This window comes from Neoarius graeffei, chromosome 4, assembly GCF_027579695.1.
Source record: "Neoarius graeffei isolate fNeoGra1 chromosome 4, fNeoGra1.pri, whole genome shotgun sequence".
Classification (NCBI taxonomy): domain Eukaryota; kingdom Metazoa; phylum Chordata; class Actinopteri; order Siluriformes; family Ariidae; genus Neoarius; species Neoarius graeffei.
In genome coordinates, this window is record NC_083572.1 from 48,040,603 (window position 1) to 48,055,439 (window position 14,837).

The 14,837-nt window shown below is 45.9% G+C and overlaps 1 protein-coding gene across 1 annotated transcript in view; it reads right to left on the reverse strand.

Annotated features, from left to right (window-relative positions):
- Positions 1–14,173, reverse strand: part of gnai2b (guanine nucleotide binding protein (G protein), alpha inhibiting activity polypeptide 2b) — a 132,982-nt gene extending 118,809 nt beyond the window's left edge. The window contains exon 1 of the mRNA XM_060919292.1: positions 13,402–14,173. Coding sequence (XP_060775275.1) covers positions 13,402–13,519 — 118 coding nt within the window. The 5' untranslated portion in view covers positions 13,520–14,173. The remainder of the gene's footprint in view (positions 1–13,401) is intronic.
- Between the last annotated feature and the right edge of the window lie 664 nt (positions 14,174–14,837).

Consider the following 14,837-nt stretch of genomic DNA (forward strand, 5'->3'; position numbering starts at 1 on the left):
TGTACACAGCATATAGTAGGTACAAATATGAACAAGTGAACACTCAAGCATGTCTTAGATGGATATTGTCTGTCAGTATAAAGGAGTTTAGTTGTTGGGTTTTGTTTGGCTTTAACAAACCAGAGTCAAGAACAGGAGGGCTTTAATAAATACATGGCATGTTCCTTTGTACCATTTCCCCTAACTCAACTTACGTTTGTATCACGGTTCTTCAAAATGATAGGGATCTTTGGAAAAATATATTTTGATAAAATCAACCTTCAGGCAAACTTAAAGGGGAAGTCATTTTTAAACTTGCTTTAATTCTTAATTAACGTTTTATTCAATTACATTTTTCGGTTTTATTAACCTTATATCGTGACTCGTATTGGCGTATTACATTACACTTATCGGCCTTTTCGGTTTTTAGCCATGTTGAACGTAGTTCGTTTGGTCCACGGCAGGCGTTGCTTATCCGTATGATCTTCACGAGACTTGTGCGAGACTTCAAACGTGAAGTGTCAGTGCCGCCATTTTGAAAACTGTTTACACAGCGGCCAGATCGCCATATCATTCCAATTTAGATTCATTTCGAGATTTGCCAGCTTCGTCAGTGATGGAGATTATTCCATACGACTTCGAACCAACGTGGAGTAGAGAAGAGCTGGAAAGACGACAGGATAAGGACGAGTCCGTCGCGCTGGTACTTACGTCATTACTGTCGCACAACTAAAACGTGCCGGATCAGGCAGCGGGTGGGTTTCCAAAATAATAAATACGTGCGTGTATTTTTGTGATATTATGCTGAGCGCATTTCCCCCATAATCCTCACTAAGGTTTCGGACAGCACTACAAAATGGCGTCCCTACTATATAGTGAGTAGGGAGCGATTTCCGACACGGGAGGAAAACTTCCGGCTTGATTACGTCAGCATTCGAAGGAGGGCGTGCGCATCTTTTGACGACGGTGGTCACTTTGATTTCCGCTGTATGTTTTACTTCCGTCCTACGAAGTCTCGCGCAGGTCTCAATGAATCTCGTTTACGGCCATTGCTTTGATATATGGACTGATATATTTCGTCGCATATTTCAAACACTCAACTTGCCATAGCAGTGAGAAAATAGCGGTCAGAAATGCATTCCTACATTTTAGAAAATGAGATAAACAGAATTTTGATTAAAAAAATTAAAATAAAAATTGCCTACAGTTCCCCTTTAAGACTGTAAACCAGGGGTCGGCAACCCTAGGCACGCATGCCACAACTGGCACGCCGAGGAATTTCCAGTGGCACACTGACGATGATACACAAACCTAATTATTCAACACATTAAAAATGTTCAAACGTCATCTTGAACTGTCATTGGCTGTTGCATGGCGAGCCTGCTCTTTTAGCATGACTATGCAACAATATAGCGCCCCCCCCCCCAGTGTTGCCAGATACTGCTGACGTTTTCCAGCCCAAAATATGTTCAAAACCCGCCAAAATGCACTTAAAACCGCCCAATCTGGCAACACTTCCCCCTCCCCATATTCTCACGAGATGGGCCCACTTGATGCAGCAGTTGCGCTAAGATGGCAAAGAAGCCGACAGTTCGGGCTTTCCTCTCCTCGTGGACCAAAGAATATGGGTTCGTTTCTCAGAGGGACCGTGCTGTGTGCACGTTGTGTTTTGAAAGTGTTGTGTGTCGAACATCCAGTGTTAAACGTCATTTCGAGGCAAAGCACGAAAAGACTTTCAAAGATCAGGCAGATAGGGACGAATCAATCAATCTCACGCGCAGTGTGCAGATATGGGAAGCAAGCCCACACTTTAAAAGTCTTTACCTCGGCTAAAAACAATGCCACTGAAGCTAGCTATAGACCCCTTTCACATGACGTCACCGCGCCGCGAGATTTTGTTAGGCGCCATATTGGAAGACCAAGTACATGCACTCACAATATAAAACAAAGTACGAGCGAGAGTAAAGTGACACGATGGATGATAATTCTGGTTATGTGAGTACATTACCAGCTGCAGAAAGGGTACGGTATGTGGAGAAACTGGCTGTGATTGATGGGTTTGACCCATATGATAAGACTCGGGGCAAGGGAGAATGGAAACATAAGGAGGACCTGACACCAATTCTGCCATCTGTTTGCTACCCAGACATTGTAAACTATTTGTTGTTTACACCCAGTGCCTACACTCAGTGTTCAAACTATGCCAATATTTTCGGGGGGGGGGGTCCCTTTTTTTCCCTTGGGGGTGTGTGTGCTTGCGCTTGTCTCGGAGCGCGGCTCTCCAAACACATGAGAAGCCTATCTTACGCACATATCACGCGACCTCCACACACGCATCGCGTCTGAAGTCATAACTCATCAGGGGAAATCGTGTCCGCATTGGCATGTTCAAAAAACAACCTCGCGTCAACAATGATACCACACGCAAGGAAAAAAACAGTCAGGCTACTCAACAACCAACCTGGCAGCAGCGAGCAAGCCCCAAACCATCCTAAATTATTATTATTATTATTAAATTGTAGAAGTCTGGGAGGCTTGCTCCTCATACAGTTATCAACTTGGGGCCAATTTAGCATGTTTTAAATCTGAATTTCTTGCGTTTGCTTACCTTAAAGTGTCCGCAGATCGTGCACAGACTTATCCATTATATCCACAGTTTTTTGCCAAGTCTCACACAGGTTTCTTTCAAGTCTACTGTTGGGCCAATAAATCATAAATAAAACAGCTCAGATTTGTTTGTTTAAGTCGTTTGCCACTCCACTTTATTCTCGTGGGTTCACATACCGCTGCCGTTATTATCCCCTTATCACGAGTTTGTTGGTCTTCCAAAATGGCGCAGGGTCTGTTTACTTCCGGTTTCGGGTGACATCAGTGAAAGGGGTCTATATAATTTCTCACTGCATAGCTAAACATGGAAAGCCGTTCACAGATGGTGAATACATTAAGGAGGCCTTTCTCTCCGGCTCGGATAGACTTTTTGAGGGGCTGCCAAATAAAGAGACAATAAAATCAAGAATTAAAGACATGCCCGTATCAGCCAGAACTGTTGAGCGACGAATTGGTGAAATGGCAGAAAACGTAAGGGTGCAGCAAACAACTGGCATAAAAGATGCAGCGGTATTTAGCATTGCACTTGACGAAAGCGTAGATGTGAATGACGTGGCACGTTTGGCAGTGATGGCAAGATATTGTGATGTGACTGTGAGAGAGGAGCTCTGCTGTTTAAAGCCAATGAATCCTACTGGGCATCTTTACCCGAAAAGTTCAACTGTCGTCGCAATATCGCACTGGCGTTATTGTCAGTGTTCGGATCAACATATCTGTGTGAACAGATATTTTCGCATATGAAGAATGCACTTTGCCCCTCCCGAAGTCGTCTGACAATGGGCCATTCGGAAGCATGCGTCCAACTCAAAGTGACCAATCACCATCCCCACATCTCGGAGCTAAGTAAGGGGAAGCAGGGCCAGGGATCACACTGACTGATAGGCAAAACATTTATTTTGTAACAAGGCTACTTCAAATTTGCAGTTTACTGTTAAGCCACTTTATGTAGGCTACTTGTCAATGTTCTCTGACACGCCATTATTTAATTTTTTTCTGTAGTTTTATTATTCATCAGTTCCATTTCCATTAGGCTGCTACGTCTTTATTGTGAATAACTTGGGCCTGTTACCTACTGAAAGATTTTGGATGTTATTTTGTGAATTTGTATAAGCTGCTTGCAATGTTGTTATCCAATGTGTGTGTGTGTGTGTGGGGGGGGGGGGGGGGGGGTGTTCTTAAACCTTGTGTGTGAGGTTAATGGCATAAAACAAGTACAATGGTGTTTTACATTTGCTCAATGCATTAAATATCCATATCCGTCTAAAATGTGTGGTGTCTAATTACACATAGTTAACAACATCTATTTGAATGGCACACTAACTCATCTCATTATCTCTAGCCGCTTTATCCTTCTACAAGGTCGCAGGCAAGCTGGAGCCTATCCCAGCTGACTACGGGCGAGAGGCGGGGTACACCCTGGACAAGTCGCCAGGTCATCACAGGCACTTTGCACCATTACACAATAAATATTCACAGTGAGAATATTTTGTAAGCGCATTTCATGAACCAAGTTATAGGATTTGTTGACAACTCGCACCGAGTTCGTTACACTTCTACCCGGCGTGAAGCACATGTGGTTGTGACGTCATCTTAAACAAATCCGTTCTACTCATCCAGACGACTTCGCAACGGCTCCGTTGCCAGATTTTTTCACTCTGGAACCCGTTCTCAAAAGATTTTGTTTTGGGGCACCCAAAACGCCGGTGCCGTGTGGACGTCAGGCCGAAACGATAACCAATTTTATCAGATTCACCTGAATCCGTTGCCGTGTGGACAGGGCCTTAGAGTCACCAGTTAACCTAACCTGCATGTCTTTGGAGGAAACCCACACGGACAGAACATGCAAACTCCACACAGAAAGGCCCTCGCCAGCCACGGGGCTCAAACCCGGATCCTCTTGCTGTGAGGCGACAGCACTAACCACTACACCACCGTGCCGCCCTGGCACACTAACTAACAAGAAAATTTCTAATTGGCACTACATGGCAAAAAGGTTGCCGACCCCTGCTGTAAACCTATCAGGCGTAATCCATTATCTAAGTTTCTTATGGCACTATACGGTGCTTTTAACATACTGGATGTAGGCTATTTGAGTGCACAGCACGTCTACAAGGAGATTTGAACACTCAACCATTTAAGGCTACTGAAATCACTATTTGGGCTTTTCTTCAGCTATTCATCCACATGAAGTCAGTGGGAAAACACGCAACAGAAAAGCCATGAATGACAGTATTTTGATGTAGAAAGCAGCACTATCATGGCGTACATCAGGACTAAATAAATAAGTCTCGAGAGAGGGAGGTTTTTACTCTCATGCGAGTGGGAGCAGGCATGCTTACAGCAAAATAAATAAATAAATGTCCAATAATAGTCAATAAAAACAACTCCCGCTTTGTTGCACGCTTCGTTTTGCACCCTGCTGCTCATCATTCACTGGTTTATTAGATACAACATGCAAATCTCTGTACCAACTACCACATTCTTTTTAAACGATGCTCAATTACGCCACACCCCTTCTCACAGCAGTTACCTGAATATTCAGTCATTAACTCGAAAGATATTCAAATATTTAGCACGTTGTCTAGTATGTACGCCTGTCTTGCACAAAAAAATAATCATTTTAAAACAAACAAGGAAACATTGAAATCGTGTGTGTGAAGAAGATCCTAATGTAGTCTCATAAAAGAAACTCACTGCTGCAATCCATTGCGCAATTCAGAGCCGGCCTTTAAAAGAAACCCGAGCAAAGGCACAGGCTGAATCAACTTCGAGATCGGTTTTCAACATATTGGAATGATTTCATCAAAGTATAAGCCAAGCACAAAGGAAGATTTAATGAGGCGATTTTTTCAGGATCTTCTTGGAGCACGTTATTATACAAGTAAAAACACCTCGAATCTACCTGACAGAACCCTACAGATGCGTTCATTCATTTGTTCCGTTTCCAATCCTGAGACTGTGGGGTGGCAAGGCAGGAACGCAAACAGAACTGAAAACAAATGACAATTAACCCTTACAAATACAGTAACAGTTAAAGGGTCTGGACACACCTTCTAAGTCAGTGTTTTTTCTTTATTTTTATTCATTAAAAGTCACTTCATGTCTTAAAGTAATGATGGATGTCGTTTCTCTTTACTTAGTTGAGTGCTTCTTGACGTAATATGAATTACTCTAGTTGTGGAATAGGGCGATTTACTATTTGATCTCAAAAGCATTAAACTGCATATTCTGGACCAATTTCATGGGGTTTTTTTATATGAAAGTATGTCCCTTTACACACTCATCCAGAAGGGTAATTTTGCACAAGGCCGTCTGTCTACAGCAGAAAAAAATAAAATAACAAAACACGTCTGGAAAAATCCCAAGGGAGTCTGGAGCCAGATTCGTGACGTCACCTGCAGAAGCGCCAGCAGGCTGCGCGAGCTTTGCGCGGTTTCAGTGCACAGCCTGTGTAGACCAAGCGCTCCCATTTCTCTCTCATTGTCCGGTCTTTTGGAAAACGATGAGTACTAATCCCATCAAGATTGGTGTTGCTACACCCTCCTACGATACATCTCATCTCATCATCTCTAGCCGCTTTATCCTGTTCTACATGGTCACAGGCAAGCTGGAGCCTATCCCAGCTGACTGATGCCCCATTTCCACCAAAGCAGTTCCAGGGCCAGTGCTTAGTTTGGCACCGGGTTTTCTGTTTCCACTGACAAAGAACTGGCTCTGGGGCCAGAAAAACCGGTTCCAGGCTAGCACCAACTCTCTGCTGGGCCAGAGGAAAGAACCGCTTACGTCAGCGGGGGGGGCGCGCGGCGGAGTTGTTAAGACCAACAACAATAACAAGACCGCGAAAGATCGCCATTTTTAAGCGACGAGAAGCCGCAGCTGTACAAACGCGAAGTCATCTGTTATTATTATTGTTGTTGTTGTTGCTGCTGCTGCTGCTTCTTCCGCGTTGTTTTTGCTTCGATATTCGCGCCAAGGTTTATGCAAACGTACCGACGTAACTGACGTGGCTTCCCTTAGCACCGCGAGCTATGGAAAAGCAAACTGGTTCTCAGCTGGCTCGCAAGTTGAACGAGTTGTGAACCAGCACCGGCCCTGAACCAGCCCTGGAACTGATTTGGTGGAAAAGGGGTATATGGGCGAAAGGCGGGGTACACCCTGGACAAGTCGCCAGGTCATCACAGGGCTGACACATAGACACAGACAACCATTCACACTCCCATTCACACCTACGGTCAATTTAGAGTCACCAGTTAACCTAACCTGCATGTCTTTGGACTGTGGGGGAAACCGGAGCACCCGGAGGAAACCCACGCGGACACGGGGAGAACATGCAAACTCCACACAGAAAGGCCCTCGCCGGCCACGGGGCTCAAACCCGGACCTTCTTGCTGTGGGGCGACAGCGCTAACCACTACACCACCGTGCCACCCTATGATACATCTGTTAACCATTTTAATAATTACATGATAACACTGAAGAAATTTGCAGAAAACCACCAGTTCGTTTCCTCATAAACAAACCAGCGCTGACGTAGGATTCAGAAGGAGGCGTCCCACACGTGACGTCACGAAAATCAATGTTTGCCAGGAAATCCAAATACCAAGTTTTTTCAGAGGCGGACCAATTCGCCTCAAATGGCTTGATTTCAACTGAATTTTTCTGGTATTGCGCAAGGTAAAAAAATTGCAGAGAATGCAGAATGTTACATATATTTGACCAAAGTTTAATATAAAATAGGAGAATTACATTGATCTTGCTCCTGAATTTACCCGTGATATGCACTTTAAGGCGGCAAGAAATTGCACTAATTAACTTCTGACGATGCACCTGTTAATTGAAAAGCGTTCCAGGTGACTACCTCATGAAGCTGGTTAAGATAATGCCAATAGTGTGCAAAGCGTCAAGGTAAACGCCGGCTACTTTGGAGAATCTAAAATACGAAACATACTGTATTTTGTTTAACACTTTTGTTTACTGCACAGCTCTATACAACTGCGAGTTGGCCTAGTGGTTAGCGCGTCCGCCTCCCGATTGGGAGATTGTGAGTTCTACTCACGGTCGGGTCATACCAAAGACCATCATAAAAATGGTACCATATGGCAATGCACGCTGCGAGTGGGAAGTCAAACTCGTCTGGTTACCAGAGGACTAGCCCACCACTGTAACCCTAGCTAGGTGAGAGGCCGAGGGCTACGGAGATTGGCGCCACATGGTGTGGGAAGGACTTTGATTTTTTTTGACAGTTCTATACATGTTCCAGATGTTATTTCACAGTTTTGACGTCTTCAGTATTGTTCGACAATGCAGAAAATCGTCAAAATACAGAAAGCCCTATGAATGAGTAGGGGTGTCCAAACTTTTGACTGGTACCGTAAAGGTTACTATCCGTTCTCAAAATGGTGATTAATGACGGTTCCCGCCAGCTGCCAAACAACGCAAAACACAATCAGTTTTTGTTCAACTATTACTTTAACTATATCCTGACAATTTTCTTGTGCAATACTCTAAAGCCACTGAATGCACTTGCAGGAGAACCCAAACTCCTCGAGACACACCTGTAACTGTCCATTAGCCACCCTCGCCACCAAGGCGGTAATGCTCTCGGACTACTGGAAACAGACAAACGGTTATGTCATCTTTCAGATTTGATGTAGCAACCTTACACGATTGCACCACTTTTTTACTCTTTAGTTACACAAACCTTGTTTACGCCACACCACCCAGCGAGTTGGTGACATTTGCATGATCTACGATTTGCAAGCAGCGTGAATAATCGCACATGTCAGGGTTCTCCACTTTTCAAAAATAAAAGGTGGTGGTGGGGGTCCCGGGGCGGAGCCCCGGTGGGGGGCCAGGGGGACGAAGTCCCCCTGAAGCTGACGGACTTTGGCCTTTTTTGACAGGGAAACTGGCCAATAAATGGATAGGAAATGCTAAATCATTGTTAAAATCATTTTACAAAAAATTAACACATTCTTACTGTACACATCATCTTTATTGTCAATGTGAGACTCTTTGGACATTTCAGTTGAGACTGATGCACCTGTTGCGCATCCCTGAACAGGGGCGTAGCTAGGATTTTTCAAAGGTGGGGTCACACACTGACTGGCAGCCTGAGTACATCTCATCTCATTATCTCTAGCCGCTTTATCCTTCTACAGGGTCGCAGGCAAGCTGGAGCCTATCCCAGCTGACTACGGGCGAAAGGCGGGGTACACCCTGGACAAGTCGCCAAGTCATCACAGGGCTGACACATAGACACAGACAACCATTCACACTCACATTCACACCTACGGTCAATTTAGAGTCACCAGTTAACCTAACCTGCATGTCTTTGGACTGTGGGGGAAACCGGAGCACCCGGAGGAAACCCACGCGGACACGGGGAGAACATGCAAACTCCGCACAGAAAGGCCCTCGCCGGCCACGGGGCTCGAACCCGGACCTTCTTGCTGTGAGGCGACAGCGCTAACCACTACACCACCGTGCCGCCCCCCTGAATGCATTACGTAACAAAAAATAATTACCATTGCTAGTTTTAGGCAGCTTAGAAACCGGCTGTTCCATTATTGCTGTTTCTTCCACGTTTTCTTGATGTTGTGTTCTAGAAACGGCACTAAAACTTAGCTTCGAAGCCACAAAATGCAACTTTGATGGGAAAAAATATATAATAAATTGTTTACCTCTCTTCACATCCGCCTCTCCCTCACACACTCTGACAAACCGGGTTTTCGCACCCAAACCACAGGAAGTCAAGGTTATAGAAACCCTAATGAGGCTGAGGTGACAATCGAGGTTTTTTTTTTTTAAAGTTAGAAAAATTAGTGGGCGCTTTTCTAATATTCTTATGAGGCTATTGAAAAAAATGTATGGTCCGACAAGGGGGGGGGGGGGGGGGGGGTGTCACGGGCACCCCAGGACCCCCCTGTAGCTACGCCCCTGCTGAATTATATTTTTTTCTGTGTGTGAAAAATAAATGAACTTCCAGGCATAAACAAAATACCCAATTACAATAAATGCATACATTTTTTCCAAGACACATAATGTTAATTGGGTGAAACCACTCCAATCCATGCACAAGCTGGTGCGCGTGCCCGAGACTGGCCCTACAAAGCCACCCCGGCCTCCGTAGTTCGGGTCCTTTGACCCAGGAACCCGGAAGTCCTGCAGTAAACAACCACAGGGAAGCAACAGGAAAATGCAACTCTCGCCTACACAATCGCAGATACGTAAAATAAAAGACCTGAACTTAATGTGCGTGCGTGCTGTTATATGATTACTGTAACTGTGTATGGTCAGAAAAGACGATAGATAAGCGTAACCGTTGCACAATAATGCTACAAACACCCGCAAAGTTATTTAGCTGCTGGCTAGCTTCCAGCATTACTATGTGTCAGTATAGTGTAATGTGGTGCGGTGTAGTGTAACGCAGGGATAGACCTCAATCTGCAGAGCTCTGTGTAACAATCCGTAAGCAGCCGGCCGGATGGTTTTCTATTGCAATCGCGTGGCCACTTCAGGTAGCCCTGTAAACATTCATTTAATGGTCTCCTGCGTGTTAAATAGTTACAAAATTATAATAAAGCGAATACTTGACGATTTATTTAGTGTATACTGATGAAGTTACGAGGGCGGCACGGTGGTGTAGTGGTTAACACTGTCGCCTCACAGCAAGAAGGTCCGGGTTCGAGCCCCGGGGCCGGCGAGGGCCTTTCTGTGCGGAGTTTGCATATTCTCCCCGTGTCCGCGTGGGTTTCCTCCGGGTGCTCCGGTTTCCCCCAAAGACATGCAGGTTAGGTTAACTGGTGACTCTAAATTGACTGTAGGTGTGAATGTGAGTGTGAATGGTTGTCTGTGTCTATGTGTCAGCCCTGTGATGACCTGGCGACTTGTCCAGGGTGTACCCCGCCTTTCGCCCGTAGTCAGCTGGGATAGGCTCCAGCTTGCCTGCGACCCTGTAGGACAGGATAAAGCGGCTAGAGATAATGAGATGATGAAGTTACTTTTTTTTTTTTGGCCAAGGGAAGGGCGGCGGGCCAGAATTATAACGTGGCGGTGCGCCACTTTAAAAGCGCCCGTGGAGAACACTGCATGTGAATAAAAGAGCGTTTTGATTAAACTACAGCACACCAAGGATTGTGATGCTGCTGAGACTAAAAACAGCGTTACATTTTTTCCTCCTGTTTCAAGTCCGCCCTTTTACTGATGAAACTCATGACCCGACTTCTAATCCTTCATGCCCAATACAGTCTGCATTTGAGGTTTCTGAACACAAAACTCACCGGATGTAAAACACCCGACACACACACACACACACACACACACACACACAGAGTTTGCAGAAGTTCGCAATGCCATGAACTGGTGTAAAATCTGATTAGAGTTAGCACACGGGCTGAGTGCTGAAGATATGGCCAAACCAATCCAATCAGGTAGTCTATTGATAAGACAATCTCTCTTATTATATGGAAATGTGATCAAAATTAATCTCCTTTCCCACTGCACAGCTTGCCCATCTCTCATTTTCTTTCACCCTCTCCGTACTCGTCTAAACAAAAGACGATATTTGCTTCTCGGCTGTCTGATCTATAGAAACGTAGGAGACTGCCGCTCAGAAGGATGCTGTCATTTTTCCATTCATAGCTTTCTGTAGTCAGAATAAGGTCAGGGATTTTGTACACTACGCTAGTAATTACGCACCAACACAGGCAACAAAACCACCTAAAGCTGAAATGAGAGTGCACCAGGGTATAATTTTATATACTGCAGTACACCCAATGATCCATATAGAGTCGTACTGCAGTCTGAACAGCGCAGACGATTTAGTCACGTTTTACCAGATCTGCAGTTTTCACTGAGGTTCTGTTGCAGGGATAAAAATCTATGCTCCATATCTGACGATCACACCTACATGAACGTCAATAAAACAGCCAGGCTTTTCACGCTTTAACTCATAATATGCCGTTTTACAGTCTGCGAATCGTATAAGAGACAGCAGATGCACTTGAAGGAAGCGCATGAACAAGAGTCTGATTTCAGCTAAAAGCAAAATGCTCTGCACCCATGCAGAGAACTTGTGCGATTTCATAGACCTGGCGTAGCGTTCTTCGCTTTCACCACCTCCGGTCCTGTCTGGCTAAAAACACATGACCACAGAATGGTCAGTGATCATGATATAATGACAAGGTATGAAAAATAGCACCGCAGAAAGAAGAAAAAAAAAGCAAGCTGGTTTGGCAATGACTTTGTAAAGAAGAAGAAACCTTTATTTGTCACATGCACACTTCAAGCATGGTGAAATTCATCCTCTGCATTTAACCCATCTGAAGCAGTGAACACATGCGCACACACACTCAGAGCAGTGGGCAGCCACACCAGAGCGCCCGGGGAGCAGTCAGGGGTTCGGTACCTTGCTCAAGGGCACTTCAACCCAAGGCCGCCCCATGTTAACCTAACTGCATGTCTTTGGATTGTGGGGGAAACCGGAGGAAACCCACGCAGACACGGGGAGAACATGCAAACTCCACACAGAAAGGCTCTCGCCGGCTGCTGGGCTCGAACCCGGAACCTTCTTGCTGTGAGGTGACAGCGCTAACCACTACACCACCGTGCCGTAAAGTTGGTAAGGGTAAAAATAATAACCCAAGAGCCTTGTGTCCAGGTCATAAAAGTAACTCTGTGCACGGGAGATTCCAGAAGCTATTCAGGATACACCTAGTTTAAAAAAAACCATATATATCTAATCTCATCATCTCTAGCCGCTTTATCCTGTTCTACAGGGTCGCAGGCAAGCTGGAGCCTATCCCAGCTGACTACGGGTGAAAGCCGGGGTACACCCTGGACAAGTCGCCAGGTCATCACAGGGCTGACACATAGACACAGACAACCATTCACACCTACGGTCAATTTAGAGTCACCAGTTAACCTAACCTGCATGTCTTTGGACTGTGGGGGAAACCGGAGCACCCGGAGGAAACCCACACGGACACGGGGAGAACATGCAAACTCCACACAGAAAGGCCCTCGCCGGCCCCGGGGCTCGAACCCGGACCTTCTTGCTGTGTGGCGACAGTGCTAACCACTACACCACTGTGCCACCCAAACACATATATATATATATATATATATATATATATATATATATATATATATATATTTTTTTTTTCATATATTTTGTCTGCCTTGTTTGTTTAACAGACTAAGAGGATGATATGATCAGCGTGCACAAAAGAAGAACGTCAAGGTTCTGCTATGCACAAACACACACACCCCAATACTGTGGGTTTCCTGTCACATGCATGGAGTGCGTGTGTGAGAGAGTGAGAGAGAGAAAGAGAGGAAGGGAGGTGCTCTTTCATGCAGTATACGGTACTTCTCAGTGGCCTTGGTAACAAGGGCTACATAGGCGGCCTTATGAGTTCCAGGTTGTCTCAGGTCTTGTGTTCTCTGACGGTCAGCGAAACAGGAAAGGGACTCCCTGTCAACCCTTTGCTTGTTATCCTGTTTGAACTGAGCTCGGAGATCGAGTGTTTGAAAAGAAACAGGTAGATGTTCACTGATTTGGGGTCAGTGAATAGAAATAAATAAATAAATAAGGATTGGTCATATATATATATATACAAGAAGAAATGTTCATTACTGAGTGTGAGGTGAAGTGTACAGGCCTGGCTACATTCATAAAACCGCTAGAGGTAAGAATTAAGTTTTAACGAAAGGTTGTTGGTTCGAATCCCCAACCGGAAGTGTTGATGTTAAACAGAGCTTTTTTTTTTCCCCCCCCAAAAAAAAAAACCAGCGTCGCGTGCCGGGACTTACCGAGCAGGAGCAGTTTCACCTCTCTGGCCGCCTTCTCTCCATCTTCCCGGAGGTTTTTGTCGATCATTTTCGACCTCTCGGCGGCCAACTTGTCCTCGGCGCTCACCGTGCAGCCCATGGCTTCGAGCAAGCAACCAGCTCGCTGCCCAACTGCGCCTTTAAAAGGCAAATCAACTCAAAAACAGAAACCAACGGTGCGCCGAGCCGCTGGGGCGGAGCAGGGAAGAAGCGTGCGGTTCGAGCGCAGTTATTCGAGACTAAACGGAAATGGTGAAGAAGGCGCACGCGGCGGATAAACGGAACGCAAATATGGCACGAATTTAAAAAGTTGCACTCGGGGAAAAACGAGCAGAAGGCCTGCGACGCTCCATCAACCGAATGACATGAGAAATCTCCCCCCGCACACTGAAAGCGCTTGGTTCAAAGTTGCCGCGGGGAAACTGAATAGCCTCGCGCGCCCCAGACACGTCCAGATGTTCAAACAGAACAGAAGCCGCTGGAGCGCGTGAGCTCGAACGCCGAAGAGCGCACTGATCAGTTCAAACCGCACAAAGCCGCCGCCGCACTCACTCACTCACTTACTCCCACCCTCTCTCTCTCTACTCTCCTCTCCTCTCCTCTGTCCTGTCTACTCGCATTAAACAGTTTGCACACACGTAACCTGACTAAGGAAAAAAAAAAAAGACCTCCTAAGCCTATGTCTGAACGCGGCCACACCCCGAGCGCCTCTGAACTTTAATGCAGAATGAACAGCCTGCAAATACCTCAAAGCACTGAGGAAAGCCTACTGCGCATGCGCCTCATAGCCAGCTGCTGGTATGCTGTCGGAAATGCAGAAACTGCTTGAGTGTAGTGTAGTGTAGTGTAGTGGTTAAGAAGGTTCTGGGTTCGAGCCAGCGACGGCCTTTCTGTGTGGAGTCTGCATTGGTTTCCTCCACAGTCCAAAGGTGAATTGGTGGCTCTAAATTGACCGTAGGTGTGAATGGTTGTCTGTGTCTATGTGTCAGCCCTGTGATGACCTGGCGACTTGTCCAGGGTGTACCCCGCCTCTCGCCTATAGTCAGCTGCGATAGACTCCAGCTTGCCTGCGACCCTGTAGAACAGGATTAGCAGCTCCAGATAATGGGTAGATGGATGGATGGATGGATGGAAGGATGGATGGATGGATGGATAGACAGGTGGCATGGTGGTGTAGTGGTTACCACTGTTGCCTCGGAGCAAGAAGGTCCTGGGTTCGTGCCAGCGACGGCCTTTCTGTGTGGAGTCTACATTGGTTTTCTCCACAGTCCAAAGACATGCAGGTTAGGTTAACTGGTGACTCTAAATTGACCGTAGGTGTGAATGTGAGTGTGAATGGTTGTCTGTGACTCTGTCAGCCCTGTGATGACCTGGCAACTTGTCCAGGGTGTACCCCGCCTCTCACCCATAGTCAGCTG